Genomic DNA, 19,230 nt, shown 5'->3' with positions numbered 1-19,230 from the left:
AGGGAGTGATGGAGGATGAGGGAAAGAAGGAAGGAAGTTGTTTGCTGCCCACTCAACTGCTCACACACAGTGGTGCCTGGAGCCTAAATGGCACCTCGGAGGCATGACCGCCTCCCTGCACCCCCCACACCTGGCTCCCCACGCCCCATTTATGGGAGCCAGCAGGGAGGGTGGGGCTCAGGGGAAAGGGCAGAAGCCGGCCTGCAGGGAGCCTGGGAGGGTGGGGTGCCAACGCCGCCCACTACAGAGCCCTTAAGCATCCCTGCAGACTGGCTCCTGCTCTCCCCAAGACCTGGGGAGGGCAGAAGCCAGCCTGCAGAGAATCCAGGATGGGGTGGGGCACTACGGTGTGCGGCTCAGGTGCACACCATTTTGTCATGAGGGGGATGCACCTGGTGGTACATCACTGCTCACACACCTAAACTGCCAGGGATGGGAGCAGTGCCTATGGAGATGGAGAGAACTACCCCCATCTTCATAGGCACCCTGCTGGCTCCCCCCACTTTTGCAAAAGCCAGGAACCAGCTTTGCAAAAGGGGGTGTCTATGGAAGATAGCAGGATGGAGAGTGACAGGCAGAGAAGAACAGGAACAACAGGTGAAAAGAGTGGCCAAGAGGAAGAAAGGCAGCAGGGATTGGCCCCCTTAGTGGGCTCTATTAACCCATTAAAAGCTGTCTAGAGCCCATTGTATTGTTCAGCATAATGGGCTGTACTGCTAGTTTTATATAATACAAGGATTTCATATCCAAGAGAAGAATGAACATTTGGTTTTATGGGTTTAAGGTTGCCTTGGAGTTCACTGAAGTCTTATAAGACTCCAGAGGGAATGAAACTTCTACTGCCCAAGAACTCCTGATGTCAAAAGTGAATTGAATTTAACATTTAGACTGTGCCAGCAGGGTGGGGGTGAGGCTTTGAAATGGCCCAGTTTTTCTATTTTGTGCAAAGAGTGTTGAAGCTTGAAATAATAATTTTAATCTTTGGAAGACAAAACTTGAGAACTGCCACCCAGGCATTATAGCATCTGCCCAAAGGCAACTTCACAATACAGTACAATGGTCTGACCTTCTCTTCCTCTTAGAGGAAGGTTGTGCCTGATTGTCAGAGTATCTGCTTTGCATGTGAAGGAAGGTTGCAGGTTCAATCTCTGGCATCTCAGCAAATATGTGATATGGAAGACAGTGGACAGATGCTGCCTATCAGAGTAGACAGTAGCCTTGTATGCATGTGGCCCTTCTGGGCATTGGATGAATGCCTGGAGAAGGAAGTGGGCATGCGCATGCTGGCCTCTCTGCCTCCATATGTTAACTGAACTTATGAGCACAGCACATACATGCAGAGCCAGTGACAATGCATAAGCTTCTTCCCCATGATTGTAGATGCTGCTTTCTGAACATTGCAAATTACTGGGAGAGAGTGGATGAGTGGATGCTGACAACCTATTTCTCAATAGTCAAATATACTGTCAAGGACGATATATAATACAGTTAAATGCAAAATGCATGCATCTGTTTGAAAGCACCACCTAGTCAAATGCCCTTGCTCTTCAGAAACTGATAGCCAGGAAAGAATACCGAGGTTGTATAATGGTTTGTAACCTGGGAAATGAACCCTTTCAGGAAGAAATTGACGCATAGCAATACCACGCACAGTTGGTGCCTTCGACAACAACTAAGCAATCCAGGTTGCTCAACAATTGTTGAGAGCTGTTGCCAGGATCTAAGCCAATGATTTTTGTGGGGAGGAAACTTAATCAAGTGAACCCTACCTGAAGTCTAATATGCAAGACTCTGAGGGTTCTGTGATTGCATCTTTTTAAGCATTTTAAAGATAGAAACAGTAGCTGCCCAGAGCCATAGTGTGGGTTGGAGATGCTTTTTAGGTGGAACACAGCTTCACCGTATTGGATGCCACTTTCTAGGACAACTATTAGTGTTCTGAAGGGAAAAGATGGATGTTCCTCTTTTTCTTGCCAAGGTTGAGAAGATTTGTATGGTGCTTAAGAAGACTTGCATAGTTCTACCACGCTCCATTACTCAAAACATAACTTATATTTTGGGGATATGCATATTACTAACCTTGCTTCTCAGGTGCAGGGGGTGCAGCATCTTTTCTCTTTTGCTTGGGAGGATCATTTGTGCTATTTCCTTTCTTTAACGGAATAGCAGAAGGCGTCTAAGAACACAAAAAGCATTCAGGCATGATTAACTATGCTTTTAGTCACAGAAAAAAATATATGCTAATCAGACTGAGGTGTATGATTTTATTTTTGCTAGGTGTAACACAACTGAAAGAATAGAAACTAATTTCAAGCTGGTATACATAGCCAGAGAGGTGATTCTATGGTCCTTTTTGAGTACACATAGATGCCTCCAGGCTGAAAGAATCCCAGGAAGAACTGATTCTTCCTGTTTCCACAGGAAACAAACTATGCAGCATCTTAATAGGCGGCTCTTGTGGTGATCATTAAACTACTCTGCCCCCCCCCCCCGCAATTATTTCAAGATGATAAAGTCACATTACAAATTAAAAATTTAAATTGGCAAACATGCTGAGTACCCAAAATAAAAGTTTTTATTTAGACCCCCCAAAACTATTTAAGCATTCTTGATTGAATTCAGGTCCATATATTGGTAATATATTCTAATGCAGCTGCAAAAAATGCAGATTTGAATTTTATTTAGCCGGAAAGATGGCCTCTTTTCTTCCTATAACTTTGACTCAGAAAATCCCCCCCCCCCCGGATCTATGCTATAGTAGCATCAAGTTCAGACAATTATAATGTTCTCTGAATGGCTTTGTCCTTAAAGGCCAGGGTTTTTTTTTTTTTTAAAAAAAAGCTGACTTCCTTAAGAAAGACAGAATTCCCAATACTCTAGCCACTAGGGGTGGGGGAAGGAAGGAAGACTAGATGGAGAGAAGGGGAGAATTATATAGAAATGCAAGGGTGTACAAATTGTTCCAAGAGGTACATGAGTATCATCAACTTTTGTCAGTCTGGTTAAACAAGTGTTCAGATTTGAAACAGTGTGAAATGTAGATGAAAGATGAAGGGAAGGCTAAAACTAGGACATACTGAGGCATATGAATAACATTCCTTTTCAAAATAGTCAATTGAACATTTCCCCCATAAACTAGTTCTAGCTTACCTCTAGGTCCTGATTATACTGTATCTACTATTTCAGGTATAAAATGGATGTGTGTGTGTGTGCGTGTGTGTTATGTGCCATCCAGTTACTTCCAGCTCAGATGTCTTAATGGTGCATTTTGTCTGTGTAGATAAAGATATCTACATTTAAAAAGGAAAGAATAACATATTTAACATCCACCCTTGTCTTCTATTAGTGGTAAAGACTGTATTTATACCTAATTTGTTAGCCACTCTGAGCCTGCCTGGTGGGGAAAGCAGGGTATAAATTGAAACAATAACAATAACCAGTTGTTAACGACAGCTAGGTCTTTTCTTTGTCCACCTTGTCCTTGATTTTCTCCAGAAATTGTCAGTGCTAGGGTTGGTCGATACCCAAAAAATTCGGTAAAATTCGGATTTGGGCTGTTTTGGGGCATAAAATTATCTGTATGCCCGAATCCGACTTATAGCTGATTCGGATATGCCCGAAAATTCGGGTAAATCCGAAAAAATTGGGTCTGTTTTAATTTTTTTGTAATTTTTGGGTGTTTTTACACTTTCTGGCCTGCAGGGGGCGCATTTTTAAAGCTAGCGGCACCAAACTTTCAGGATATCATCCGAAGACAGTCCTGATGATTCTCTCCAAGTTTGGTGAATTTTGGTTCAGGAGGTGCAAAGTTATTGACCCCCCAAAAGGGTGCCCCTATCCCCCATTGTTTCCAATGGGAGCTAAGGAGATGGTGGCTACCCCTTTGAGAGACCATAACTTTGGCCCCCATGAACCAAACTGCACCAAACCTGGGGGGTGTCATCAGGATAGTCTCCAGATGATACCCTGAAATTTTGGTGCCAATATGTCTAAAAATGCACCCCCTGCAGGCACCCCCAAAAGTTTCCCCACGATTCTTTGTTCTGCAGTGACTTAGCTGCATTGCTGTCAATGTGGAATTTCTGTTGGAGGGCTGTGGGGTGCACATGTCTGAATGTACAGTCACAAAACTTCCATGATATCTTAAGGAGAATCTCTGGATGACACCATCCAGGTTTGGGGAACTTTGCTTCAGGGGGCAGCGGGAGATGAGCCCAATCCTTTTTGGTTCCCATAGACTTGAACCCCCCTGAAGCAAAATTCCCCAAACCTGGATAGTGCCATCCAGAGACTCTTCTGAAGATACCCTGAAAGTTTTGTGACTGTACATTCAGACATGTGCACCCCACAGCCCTCCAACAGAAATTCCACATTGACAGCAATGCAGCTAAGTCACTGCAGAACAAAGAATCGTGGGGAAATTTCTGGGTGTGCGTGCAGGGGATGCATTTTTAGACATATTGGCATCATAATTTCAGGGTATCATCAGGAGACTGTCCTGATGACACTCCCCAAGTTTGGTGCAGTTTGGTTCATGGGGGCCAAAGTTATGAACTCTCAAAGGGGTAGCCGTTATCTTCTATTAGCTCCCACTGGAAACAATGGGGATGGGCCACCCCCTTTGGAAGTCCATAACTTTGGCCCCCATGAACCAAACTGCACCAAACTTGGGGGATATCATCAGGACAGTCTCCTGATGATACCCTGAAATGTTGGTGCCGATATGTTTTAAATGCGCCCCCTGCAGGCACTCCTCAGAAATTTCAAGCAGATTTTACTGCGGCGCATGGAGCATGGGAGGAGTGATTGTTGCATTCAAACATGTGTCTAAGTCCTTGCGCTGTGATGTAATTGTGTTTTAGGGGTTAGTTAGTGCAAAAATCATGTGGATCCATGAGGATCCATGCTTTTAACCATGTTTTTGTGCCACTGCATTTCCACGGAGCGTGGTATCTGTGATTGTTTTGTGCAGACATGTGTCTAAGGTCTTTTGCTATGAAGTAGTGGTGGTTTTGGGGTGACTTAGAGTCGAAATCCTGAGGATCCTTGAACAACCCTGTTTTTAGGTAGGTTTTTGCACCACTGGTGCGCCAGGGAGCATGTGCTGAGTGATTGTTTTGGTCAGACATGTGGCTAAGGGCTGAGGCTGTGATGTGATGGTGGTTTTGTAGTAACTTAGTGCAAAAAATCCAGTGGATCCTTAAAAATTTCTGGGTTTTAGGTAGGTTTTGCGCCACTGATGCGCCAGGGAGCATGTGCTGAGTGATTGTTTTGGTCAGGCATGTGGCTAAGGGCTGAAGCTGTGATGTGATGGTGGTTTTGTGGTAACTTAGTGCAAAAATCCTGTGGATCCTTAAAAATTTCTGGTTTTTAGGTAGGTTTTTGCGCCACTGATGCGCCAGGGAGCATGTGCTGAGTGATTGTTTTGGTCAGGCATGTGGCTAAGGGCTGAAGCTGTGATGTGATGATGGTTTTGTGGTAACTTAGTGCAAAAATCCTGTGGATCCTTAAAAATTTCTGGTTTTTAGGTAGGTTTTTGCGCCACTGATGCGCCAGGGAGCATGTGCTGAGTGATTGTTTTGGTCAGACATGTGGCTTGAGGTTTAGGGCTTGTAAAAGTTTTTTTAAAACCCCATGCAAATGCTCCCCTTTTCTCTCAGCTGATGCAGGGGGCTTGGAAAATGTAAACAAAACTCTTCCAAAGCCCCAGTGCACCAGCTGAGAGATAGGTGGATTTGCAGGGTTTTTTAAAAAAACGTTTACAATCCTTGTGGGTAGGCTGAGAGGGATGGATTGGCAAATCCCCCCCAGCTGCCCCATGAGGCTTGTAAATGTTTTGAAAACCCGCAAATTCACTCCGTTTCTCTCAGCTGGTGCACGTGGGCTTTGGAAAAGTTTTGTTTACATTTCCCAAGCCCCGTGCAGCAGCAAGTGTGAGTCTTTCTTTTTCTTTTTCTGTTTTCTGCTGGACTGGGACAAAGGAGGACGGGGAAGCCTCGTGTGTGTGTGTGTGTGTGTGTGTGTGTGTGTGTGTGTGTGTGTGTGTGTGAGAGAGAGAGAGAGAGAGAGAGAGAGACTCGTGGCAGTAGGAGTGAGTCTTCATCTGTTTTGCTGGACTGGGACGAAGGAGGACGGGGAAGCCTCGTATATGTGTGTGTGTGTGTTATACGCGTGGCAGCAAGAGTGAGTCTTCATCTGTTTTGCTGGACTGGGACGAAGGAGGACGGGGAAGCCTCGTATATGTGTGTGTGTGTGTTATACTCGTGGCAGCAAGAGTGAGTCTTCATCTGTTTTGCTGGACTGGGACGAAGGAGGACGGGGAAGCCTCGTGTGTGTGTGTGTGTGTGTGTGTGTGTGTGTGTGTGTGTGTGTGTGTGTGTGTGTGTGTGTGTGTGATATTCCTAGCAGCGGCAGTGGGGGTGAGTCTTTTTAAATCTTTTTTTGCTGGACTGGGAGGGAGGGGGACGGAGAAGCTGGTGCGTTGGTGACGGTGAGTCTTTTTTTCCGGACTGGGAGGGAGGGAGAAGGGGAAGCCTGCGGTGTGTTTTTTTTTTTAGACTTCTGCCAGCAGCAGTGGGGCCAAAGCCCGAATATGCAGGGTGCCGATCCGAATTCCAGGCATTCGGATCGGCCCAGATTTAGTCATCAAGCATTCGGGCCCCATGTGACCCGAATTTGTCCGAATTGGCCAGATTCGGACCGAATCTGAGATTCGGTTTACTCGAATCTCCAACCCTAGTCAGTGCAATGCTTTGTTGTGCCAGCTTTCAGTCCTTGTTTTAATCATATTTTTTCTGTATTCCTGTTTGGTTTGCTGGGCTTTCTGTAAATTTCTGTTCTTCGCTTCAATCAATGCCTGTTTTTGACTTTCATTCACATCATTTGCCAGGGCATGTTTCTCCTCTGCTTTACTTGCAGTAACCCTCTGCCACCAGATCTCCAGGGCAGGTATAGTCTATTGGTATCACTATGTGGATATAATGAGTTGTGCATTGTCTTAAGTTTCTGAATTTTTCTATCCAATGCATCCATAAGAACATAAGAAAGAGCCTGCTGGATCAGACCAGAGTCCATCTAGTCCAGCACTCTGCTACTCGCAGTGGCCCGCCAGGTGCCTTTGGGAGCTTGCATGCAGGATGTGAAAGCAAAGGCCTTCTGCTGCTGCTGCTCCCGAGCACCTGGTCTGCTAAGGCATGTGCAATCTCAAATCAAGGAGGATCAAGATTGGTAGTCATAGATTGACTTCTCCTCCATGAATCTGTCCAAGCCCTTTTTAAAGCTATCCAGGTTAGTGGCCATCACCACCTCCTGTGGCAGCATATTCCAAACACCAATCACGCGTTGTGTGAGATCCAAATCAGCCTGTGTCTAGTTTTGGAAATAATATGTCAAGAATAACACATAATATAATATACAATATTAACGAGAAAAAAAACCCAAATTAAAAGTGAACCAAATACTACTTTTCATTGAGTGTGTTTAAATTTCATTTTGATATTACATTTTTGAATGATTGTTATTTGTAGCATACACTAATCTCTTCAATTTTTTGAAACAAAATAATGCCAGCACATAAAAAAAAATCACCTGTGGAGACCTACCTGACCTGGACGTCCCTGAGGTGGAGCTGGTGAGCTTGGAGGAGTTCGGTCTTTCGACACTTTGTCCACTGATGGAGTTGGCAACATTTGGCTGAATTTTATTTTAAATGTATTAAACATTTTTGCCTCCCAAGTTGTTCTGAAACCTCTGCAGCCTTACCATCAAAAGCGATGGGCTTTCTGTGCCGTTGCTGTTCAAGCCAATTAGATACTTAATCAGGGCTTAGTTCTGCTTAGTGCTTGGTAACCCCTTGCAAAAGACTGGGTTATTTCCAGAGCTGCTTTTCTGGCTATTGTTACTTTTGTTTTATAGACTGTGAAATTACTTACAGTTACTGTTCCCTGAGTTTTCAAAGTTCAGATCAACAAATGAATAGAATCCCCAATTATTTTATATGTCTCTTGGCATGAGTATAATATTGCTGTTTACCATCAGTTCAAGCCTTAAGAATATAACTGGGACATGAGCAAGGTCAGTTGGCGAATAAGATGGCTCTGTAACTATAGATTACATGAGATCTGTATTTAAGTAATGCCTCTCTGAGATCCTCGTGCAGTGATGTCAGAGTACTAGAACAAGTTTTTCATTTTGTTAGTCTTTGGAGTCATTCAAAAATATTCAGATTAAAGAGAAAAAAAATAACATGCTAATATGTACCAGGTGAAATATAACTGCTTTTTTGTTTTTGGAAATCTCAATTAATTTTACTCAGCCACAATGATAACCAGTGTTGGGGTTTTAGGCTACATGATACATTGTAGTTTTATCAGAAGTGGGAATCTGGGGATCTCCAGCAACTGTTAATGGGAGACTTTCTAAAAACCTCTTTGGAAGTTCAAATTCAGAATGTCAACCTTATCTGTTTTTGTTGATGTACTTCAGTAACCCTAAAGGGTTACTTTACTCTCCCAAGCAGTCATTTTCTCTAGGGACACTGATCTCTGTTGTCTGAAATCAGTTGTAGTACTGGGTGATCTTCAGGCCATGCCAGAAGATTGGAAACCCTAATTTCTACAAACCAATGATCTGACTCCATGTAAGTTACTTTCTAATAAACTTTGTGCACTCACAGACTATCCCATGTCTTCACAAAGTTATGTTTTTATGCAGCTCTTTGCATTGGCTTGAATCCCATGTTTAGATGGAGGAACTCTGGTACATCTTCTTCTGCATGTGTATATTCTTATTCTTTACCTTCAAAATTCCAGACAATTCTGTCAACAGGCTACATTTCATTACCAGGGCTTAGCATAAGGTAAATTGCAATTTCTTGTAGTTAGTAGCATTCTCACTAGATTAAATATACAGTGTAGAACATCACTTCATGTGACAGCTTATTTCTTAGAATTCTACAATTGTGTATATGTGTATGTGTGTGTATTCCAAAAGTGCAGCTTATAAAAGAAAAACCCTGGAATGTCAGAGAACTAGTGTAACCTAGCTTTTGTTTAAATGTCTATTCTTTGCTAAATTAAGGAAGGAGATTTTATACAAGGGTTATACACAGAATCAAATTACATTGCCATATTTCACATATCTTATTTTCTAATTTTTTTCAGGTGTCTTATTTTCTAATGTAGAGTAATAAATGCAAATTTATTCTTTTCATGAAGAATTTATGTAATCTCATTTCCTTTCGGCACACTGTTTTTATTTTGATGTAATATTGCCATCTGCAGTGAAATACAATTCAGCTGTCTTTTAAAAGAGCAGCTCTTGAGAAACATTTTGAAGGACCCCCTCTGCCAGGGCTGTTTCAGCTTTCTTCCATTATAATTCTTTGTGCTGCTTTTAATTCATAATTAAAATGCATGAGAAAGAAATGTAACAGATATTAACAGGGAAATGCCTTTGGGAACTTGTTAATAACTACTGACATCTGTGACTAATGAATGTTATATTGGTTTAGGCTGTGACTAATGAAATAAATGTTTTGAAAACCCTTCTAAGTTACCATTTCATAAACAGTAATCAGGTCATGATGAACCAGATAGATTCCTACAAATGGAACTTCTTGTTCTATCAACTCTTGTTCTATCCACCAATGCCTTTCATAGAAGCGATTAACCTGACTCAATATTTGGTTGTCTTTTATGTACAATAACTATTTAGTTATATTTCTCATCTAGTGAACATGCTAGAAGCACTTCAGTTAATTGAACATCATGACCTGCTGTTAAATAAGAAGATTAATGTTGCAGGAGGAAAGGCAGGTACACTTCATCTAATTAGCTTCTCAGAGATACTGGTGCCGGCCAATATTCGCTACTAGCTAAAAACAGACACTTTTGATCGTTAAGCACTGGAGCAGGGAATGATGGAAACTTCTAGCCTTTCCTTCAGTGCTTTTTCCATCATCCCACTCACCTTTCCCCAAAGGAAGCTTTGCTTGCTCCTGTTCCCTTATGAGAAAGGCAACAGCCTTTGTGATGAATGAGACATCTTCTCCCCCTTATCCTCCACTGATTCTTCATCTTCTGATCCATCACTGAAACCATAGTCACAAGGGAAGGAGGCACATCTGGTTTTATCATCTGATTTTGGTCCTTACCACAAACTAGTCTAGAATTGCCAACTAGTCTAGAATTGCCAACTCCATGTTGGAAAATAACTAGAGATTCTGGGGGTGCAGCCTAGGAAACAGAGGATTTAGGGAAAGGAAGGACTTCAGGTACAAGGCTATAGAGCATAGGTGTCAAACTTGCGGCCCTCCAGATGTTATGGACTACAGTTCCCATCATCCCCTGCCAGCATGATGCTGGCAGGGGATGATGGGAACTGTAGTCCATAACATCTGGAGGGCTGCAAGTTTGACACCTGTGCTATAGAGTCCATCTTCCAAAACAACCATTTCCCCTAGAGTAACTGATCTCTATAGTTTGGAGAGCAATTATAATTCTGGTAGATTTCTAGGCCCCGCTTGGAGGTTGGCAACTCTAAACTAGTTGCAATTTCCTGACCCTGAGAAAGAAGTGAATTACTCTTCTGCCTAACCCACAAATTACATTAAAGATGTGTGTGTGGGGCGGGGGGGGGGGAAGGAAGAAATAATTTGTTTATTTTTTCTCAACCCAGAACTGCCTATGACTCAGGATCTGGCCAGAAACTACTGGAGAATCTACCTCTGTTGGGTAGACTTAAATTTGTGCTCAAATACGGGGGTTCACTTTTTCCTACTGAAAGAATTGCAGCCATCTAGATATTAGAGAAAGTGAAAGGCGAACTGAGGGATATCACTGAAGTGTGAGTAAATCTATTTTCCAAGCTCAGGGAAATCCAGAAGTGGGACCAGGGGTCCCCAGTATAGTGCCTATGGGTGCTATGGAAACCCCAAGACACTTTTCCTAACATCTGTCAGCTGTTTTAAGGAAAAGGTAAGGCCAAGTAGAACTTTTGTCCAGCAAGGGGGAAGGGAGCCACCTGGCAAAGGTAGGCGCTAATAGCCTCGTACAGGGCTGCCAGTGTCCCTACCCATCCTCATAATCAGCTCTCCCAGATACACTTCCCTGGGATTATTCCCCATTGCATGACTTGGACCACAGTGCCTGGTGGCCTGCCTCATATTTACAAACCCAGCATTGTTGAATGGGCAGCTACTCACCTGTCATTGCATGGTCACCTTTTCAGGTTGAGCCTCTGGAGATGGAATACTTGTTAGGGTTCTGAAATATCATGTATTTTGCTCTCCCTTGGGTGTTCATGCTGAGTGCTTTCTGAGTGGTGCTAAGTGATAGCGCAATGCTGTGTGACCTAAGTATGCATGGCAGAAAGCTCTGAGGCAGAGTCCCATGCTGCAAGTCCATCATACTAAACCATGGGACATACTGGTTGGAGTTTATATAGTGCTGGGGTGGGACTGTGATTGGGTGTAGAGGAAGAGGGCTGACTGCTGCTAGGAAGAGGTAATCGGTTGCTGTTGTGGGCAGCATTCTATGTGCCACTGGGGCTTTCTGGTGGGGTCATGCCTGTGTGTGTGGTGGGGGAGAGCTCTTGGCCTTTTAAATTGTATGGTGGGCAGCTGCAGGCTATGGTCTAATGTTGCTCATGTTGCTGGGAACTCTCCAAATATCTTGTTTTGAAGGGTACACTTTTTATAAACAGATTGCTGCATAGCACAGCATGCTCTCTTTCTTTTCTAAAGCAAAACCGATTTTATGTAAGGTCCCCTAAACATCCTAGGGCTCAAGGAAGAGAATCTGTGAAACAATAAAACAGCTTGATAATATCATTGTTCAGTTATTGATTGAAACATCACATTGTCAGAACAGTGTAGAGAAAAGAACATCACATAATTTCTAATCCTCAGGGATAAAAATGAGTTTTTGTAACAATACCTTTTCCCCCTTAACAATCCTTCTGGCTTCCAGCTATTTCTGAGCACAGTTTTATCAATGTGGAAGAAAATATGTGCTTAGTATATTCAATCTCAGCTAAGTCTGCAGAGATGTAAGCTGTAAAGATGACTTCGCTGGTGCACACTACACTTGGCATTAGTTTTAAATCTCCTAGTTGCAACTTTTTATTAGCTTTAAATGCCTTTGCTATTTGAGATAATTCTTTTTTCATAAATTCATTATTCAGGAACATTACTAAGTTCATGAGTGAACCCAAGTGCATTGGAGAAGGGGGGGGGCATGTGTGTACCATTTAACATTGTGATTGTTCCAGGGTTGTAAAAATCTTCAGATAAGCTATTCCTTTTTGTAAAATCATCAAAAATGTGTTTTTGAGTAAGTGAAGATCCTGTACTTTCATGTGTAGTTTGCATCCTATCACTCATTCAATCTGAGCTGTTGTGAATATAACACACAAGGAGCTTCAAAATGAAGATTTTGACAAAGGTAGGTATTCAGCCATGATTCTTAGCAAGGGCATTTTCACAAGGGCGGTTCACGTACGCAGCATTCTGCCAATATCAACCCATGTTTCTGAATGGATTACAAATTCGTTATGTGGCAGAGTTGAATTTTTGAATGGATTTCTGAAGGAAGAAAAATTTGAACTTGTATGAACTGGAACTATAACTGGTTTCCTTATATACTTTGTTGGTATTTGAAAAAAATGAAATGTTTTTGAGTTCTTTAAGGAAACAAATGAAATGAAAGTTTATGTTATTTATATAAGTATTTGGTAAACAACCTGTTTAAGAAATTGAGCCTGATTTGCGACTTGTTTTTTGTACGTTGCATATCAACTGTTTATTTAAAGGGATTCACATCATCCCTTGAAAGGGAGGGTGCTGAGTGCATTGGACTTTTGAATGTTTTTGGCACCTTCCAGTAATAGTACATTATAATATAAATATGCAACAAGTTAAAAACACACAATTTAAAACTAAAAATACTAATTTAGTTTAAAATGAGGTGTTCTAAATTACATATCTATTATAAATGTAGCACAGTAATTATTCTCATTGTTTTTGTGCATTACTGTAGAAATGTTGGAATCCATGATTTATGTGTCCCAAGTGCTTCATTTCTTTTCTTACCTGCAAATTAGTGAGTCCCACACATAATTAGTGTTCTTATCTCCAATTATTGGCATTATATTAGCTTTTGGATTTTTATCTCCCTCCCCCACATGATTTAGTTTAAAGTCCTCCTTATCAGGCTAGCAAACCCAACACATTTTTTTCCTATTGAGGCGGAAACCATCTCCAGACAGAAGTGCTATGTCTGAAAAGCATAGGCCTTGGTCCAAGGAACCTTTCCTGATAATACCATCTACAGAGACAGTTTTCGTTCTCCCTCTTCCTAAGGCAGAGCATTCAATAAGAAGTGAAAAAATCACAACCAGAACATCAAACTCTAGGGTTCAAGCAAGGACCATTTATTTTTGTATATCAGAGTCCATTGTACAGCTTATGTTGCCACTGATACCTGAATTCAGACAGATGTTCCTTACCGGGTAAGAAAGGGTAAAGGAAAGGCACCTCTCTCCAGCCAGCTTCATCCTTGTTGTGGCTGCTGATCTGTTGAGGATGGGACAGGGAAAGCTGGGTTATTGCTAGAAATGCAGTTCAACAAACAATACTTGCCTAGACTATATCCCTCCAAGCAAGTAAAATAGGACCATTTTCAATGGACTGCTGTTTCAAAATAAACTATGTATTTAACTAACACAAATATTCCCCTGAGGAATTTTCTACAGAGGTTATTCTAAACTAAACAAAAGTGAGAAAATTTTTTTGCTGTGAGCAGATATCCCAGTAGAAGCAACAACACTGATAAAAACAAACAAACAAACCCTGTTGCATCCAATGTCATTTTTTTGAAAAAAACCCCCACCTCACTGTATCTCTAATGGAGCATGGCCTTATTATGCATGGACTGTGCTAAACAGTGAGATCCTGCACCTTGAAAAAATATATGAACTTCAGTCATTTGGTATGCCTTCTCCAATGTTAAGTAATGGTGTGAATTAGGGAATTGGGGAAGATTGAATAGAAAAGTAGACTGGATCTAACCCATATTTTTCATCATGATTTAAGTATTTTGAAAATGTATTACCACCACCACCACCACCACCACCACCACCACCACCATTATTATTATTATTATTATTATTATTATTATTATTATTATTATTATTATTATTATTATTATTATTATTATTATTATTATTATTATTATTATTATTATTTGGGTTTATAGACCGCCCTCCCCCGGAGGGCTCAGGGCCATGTGCAGTACAGATAGAGCACAATCAATTTAAAATACAATAAATATGAATTAAGATGGCTCTAATAAAAATAAACCCTACCCCATTAAAATGCAGCTTATAAAATTAATATTAATGTTAGCTCAAGATGGCGCCTGATATCAATTCTCTCTCAGACATACATCAGAAAAGAAGGGCGGTAGGGGCCACATGATGTTACAGCAGCAAACAAAGGGAGGAAGAGGCCCCTATCAACGGCTAGTCTCCCCAAAGGCCCGGTGGAACAATTTGCAAGGTCCCGCAGGGCCCGGAACGTTGGTGGAAGAGCATTCCACCAGGCGGGGGCCAGAGCTGTAAAACAGTGAAAAATGCATGTGTTTTGAATGATCTTTAAAATAGACCTGTCTTGTTTCTGCATATATGTATGTTTGTGGCTGTACATGTGCTTGTGTTTTGTGTATTTACATGCACAGAAACAATGTGCATCCCATTGTTTTCTGTTTTAACATAATTCTCTGAGAATCCCAGAGAGTAGAAAACATCCGAAAAAAAATGTATGCTTTGTTTAGGTCATACCAAATATTGTTCTGCAAGAAACATATTGCTTGAGAAAGATGGATTGAATGTTAGACTTTCTCTTCCTGGAAAAGTTTGAAAAACACCTTTGTTTTGCAACATGAAAGGTCATTGTGGGTGTGATATTTTCTCACCTGGAGTCATTATCTGCTGGTTTCTGACTACATAATTGCTTCTGCAGAGATGAATCATGATGCTAGAGACAAATGAATTCTGAAGTCAAAAAACCCCCATCAACGTTTTTCATGCAAATGTCCCTCAAAGTATATGCCAAAAACACAGAAATAAAGTAAAAAATATTATCGCTTTGAATGCAATAGGGAAAATATTTTAAAACTGCTTCCCAGAAAGCAATGTTATTACTGCATAATGCAATTATGATTCAGAATAATATATTGGCAGGGGATTTTATTTTTGGGAAACTTCAGTGGGCAATGGAAGGTAAACTTGCACAGCTTGTGACTGAAGACGGACTACCAGCTACACATGATGGTGAATCAGGTTTTGAGAAGGCTCAGTTTCCTGCTGCCTGCTGGAGACTGCAAAAATAAGGAGATTATTTAACCATATATTTCTTTGCTATGGGGAAATAAAGTTGCTGACATCATTCTCCTTTTCTCCATTTTATTCTCACAACAATCCCATGGAACAGAGTTTGTGACTGGCCCGAGGACACCCAAGGGATTCAAACCTGGGTCTCCCCTGCTCCTTGTCTGACACTCTAGCCTATATTGCTACATTGGTATTTTAATGAAGATTGTAACATGACAGGTCAAAAACACTGACTCTTACAGATAAAGTGACCGTGTCACCCCATATGTCCCAAGTAGGCCTCTGTGGTCGGCAGAGGCCAATTTACTGGTGGTCCCTGGCCCCTCCATAATGCGACTGGCCTCTACCCAGGCAAGGGCTTTTACGGCCCTGGCCCCTGCCTTGTGGAACACCCTTCCATCACATGTGCGGGCCCTGTGGGACCTTGGAGAATTCCACAGGGCCTGTAAAACAGTTTTGCTCCACCGGGCTTTTGATGAGGCCGGCTGCGGACCCCCCCTCCAGGATGCCCCCATGTTACGTGCCATTTTACCATCAGCACGTCCAATATAGTATCTAACGGACACTGCTACCCCCGCCCAACCTTGGGATCGGGCGCCACACATATTTTTATAATCTTACTGTTATGTATATTGTACTGATGCTGCTAGTTTTATAAATTTTGTAAATTGTTTTAACTTGTTCTAATTTATTTTATTTGGTGTATGTTGTTTTGGCCATTGTATGTTTGGCCCAGTGTACACCGCCCAGAGCCCTTCGGGGGTGGGCGGTTTATAAATTTGATAAATAAATAAGTAAGTAAGTAAGTAAGTAAGTAAGTAAGTAAGTAAGTAAGTAAGTAAGTAAGTAAATAAATAAATAAATAAATAATGTGTATTCAAAACGTAACTAACATTATAGTGTTGGGAAGACATTTACACATTACAGAATTCACAAATTTTTGCCTGAATCCCCGACTCCCCACCCATCTTTGTGTCACACATGACTTGCTTGTTCACCTCAGTTCTCATGTTCCCTGTGCTTGTTTTTGATTTAGAAGAGGGGGTACTCATTAGGGAAACCCACATATACCCCTGAGTACAAATGGGTTTCTTCAGTGGGGCAAACAGTGTCTCCAGGGTCTGTTTCAAATAGGGAAAGCAGTGTGGTGGGAGAAGGCTTAAACCTCTTAGTCCTGTTTTCCCAGCCTGAATAGGGTACCATATTCACAGGAATTAAACTGAAACTGCAAATCACATGTGACAGAAAAATAGGTTGGGGAGCCCAGATGTAGATTATGAACTGGCCCAGTGGTGGGATCCAAAAATTTTAATAACAGGTTCCGATGGTGGTGGGATTCAAACAGTGGCACCGCCGCACACACGCACCTCCAGTCCCTATTGGGCAGGGAGGTTGCTTAAGTAACCCCTTCTCGGCACTCAGAAAAAATTAGTAACCACTTCTAGAGAAGTGGTGAGAACTGGTTGGATCCCATCTCTTTGCTGGCCCTGTAGGCCCTGTTATCATGGCTTTTCTGATCACAGCGTATCAAGTAATGCTGCAGCTGTGCCATCAGAGTTTTTACAGGCATAATATGTGCTGAATTGCTCTCACTATGGACTTAAGTTGCCTATCATGGCACTTGTCATAGCTTGTAAGAAACATTAGTATGCCTACTGAAACCCACCATTATCCCTGCAGATCTATATTTGTGCAGATTCTTTTTTGCCCCTTTTTAGTGATTCACTGTTCTGCTCTGTTTGAATGCCACTGCTCCATAGTCACATCGACTTCTCAGGTGTCAGCTTGACATAGACAGGTCAAGCTTAGCTAGTTTTGCACCCAATAGATGTCCCTGCACCAGTGATTACTGTCAGTGTTTGAGTCTAGAAGGGCTGACAAGTCTACGGTTCACTGTGGTTGAGAGGCATTCCTTTCTAGTTTTCCTCTCAAGTGGTACTTTATGAATTGTGTGCCTGTATCGGGGCTGCCATCCGAAGTACATCAAAGTCAATGAGACGTACTTATGAGTAAACATGTTTAGTATCAGTCTATGAGAATTTGAAAATACTTGTTATTTTGTTCTGCTTTGGCTTGAGAGAGAACGGAGCGGCAGTATCATGGCCAATTAGGTTAATTTGAGGTACTGACATTTTTTTCACTGGATGGCTTGCAGAATTACTGTGATAAATGCTGGTTCATAGAAAATTAAACTTGCAACACAACAAATATCTAAAACAGCAACTTCATAGTACAAGGTCTTGTGCTCAAATATATGAAGATCTTTGGATACGTTGTCATTTTTTAAAAAGTCTTCTCATAAGAAGGCCACTAGAAAAGAAGTTATGAACATGTTTTCGTAAAGTTGCTTCTAGCATAATGTTTGAGACCAACTTTTAGAAAAACAGGATGAGTGTATTGATTAAAAACTTTTCTAATCTATTTGAGAAGTGAGATTCTTGAAACAGCTCAGAAAAATAAATCATTAAGACCATTATTACAACAAAAAACTAACCAAGCAACCAAAAAATGTGGATCATAATGATGGTTGAGAAACCAATAGTGATCAAGTAATCAGATTACAATAATGTGTTCGCAAGGCATTTGTAGTTTAAACAAGCAGGTGTCAGGCAAATTGAAGAATAGAGGGAATTCTACTTGTAAGTCAATATCTGAGAGAGAGAAAGAGAGAGAGTGTGTTTCTTCTGTTTCTTATAGTTGCCCATCTCCTCTTCAGAAATGATGGGCACACTTTCATGATGATCTTAATGGTGAACATGTTCACATGAAATTAGGCCATCCAAACTATTTAGAATTTCTTCAGAATTGACAAGTAGTGTTTTGCCAGACTTATCAGTTGGCAGTTTTGCAAGCATAATGTGGTTTTCTTGGGTGTGATTCCCATGTTATTCAGTGGGGTTTATTTCTGGGGAAATGACTTTAGGATTTCACTGTCTGTGTGAAGATTATCACAGTACATTGTAGTAATCAGTACACAGTACATTTTAGTAATCCCAGTGTGAATGTGATCCAGGCATAGATAAATTTGATTCAGGAATGTGCATTCAGATATTACAGAGTCAAATTATACCCACAGTTAGATGTTTTAGGCTGGCTGGGGAATACCCAAAATGGTGAAAAAATTACCCGAACTTTCTGAACAACTAAAATTTATATCCTGGGATTTGGGAACTGTTTCAAGGTTTGAGGGACATACAGGAGTGGCAAGGAAAAGAGAGGAAGCCAGACAGGAAATAGCTCTTAGTTGCCATGTCTCCTCCCTTGGAAAGAGATATCCTGACTAACAGTTGATGACCAGTTAGAACTGGACTTCAACCATGACACTGCAAATTTTTAAAAGGAAAGGATCAGATTAGCCCCAGATTTATCATGCCAGCAGAGGCTTTCTCTGGTGCTGACATTGGAGGGAACAGAGCCTGTCCTCCTAACTGGAAAATAGAAGACAGTCTGGCAGGCTCTTGAATTCTCAAGATTTCCTCCCCACCAATGAGGGACTTTTATTTTATTTTAACCAGCAATTGAACAGATATGTCAATATAACAATATAGCAATTCCCAGCTTTCATTTTTTTCTTTAAAAAGTAAGTCTCAAATTTCTTCAGTTGATGGAGATATAAAGGAAAAGGCACATCTCTGCAACAGAAGGAGCTAGAGCCAGTATGGTATAGTGGTTAACAGTGGCGTATCTACCTAGAGACAAGGGGTGCCCCTTGTCCCCAGGCGCCAATCTTCTGGTCATGTGGGGGGGGGGGCAAAATCGGCCACCCACGTGACCAGGAAGTCTTGCTGCCTTGTCGTTTTCAAGCGACACCACCTATGTGTCATTGACATGGGCGGGGTC

At 41.6% G+C, this 19,230-nt stretch overlaps 1 protein-coding gene across 1 annotated transcript in view; it reads right to left on the bottom strand.

Annotated features, from left to right (window-relative positions):
• CNGB3 (cyclic nucleotide gated channel subunit beta 3) overlaps nucleotides 1-7,780 on the bottom strand; it is a 79,652-nt gene extending 71,872 nt beyond the window's left edge. Inside the window, exons 1-2 of the mRNA XM_048508482.1 lie at nucleotides 7,602-7,780; nucleotides 2,080-2,176 (exon numbers count right to left, since the gene is read on the bottom strand). Coding sequence (XP_048364439.1) covers nucleotides 2,080-2,176; nucleotides 7,602-7,721 — 217 coding nt within the window. The 5' untranslated portion in view covers nucleotides 7,722-7,780. The remainder of the gene's footprint in view (nucleotides 1-2,079; nucleotides 2,177-7,601) is intronic.
• Between the last annotated feature and the right edge of the window lie 11,450 nt (nucleotides 7,781-19,230).

This window comes from Sphaerodactylus townsendi, linkage group LG09 (assembly GCF_021028975.2).
Source record: "Sphaerodactylus townsendi isolate TG3544 linkage group LG09, MPM_Stown_v2.3, whole genome shotgun sequence".
Lineage (NCBI taxonomy): Eukaryota > Metazoa > Chordata > Lepidosauria > Squamata > Sphaerodactylidae > Sphaerodactylus > Sphaerodactylus townsendi.
Note: the sequence above shows the minus strand (reverse complement) of the source record. Positions and strands in the feature narration are given on the sequence as shown.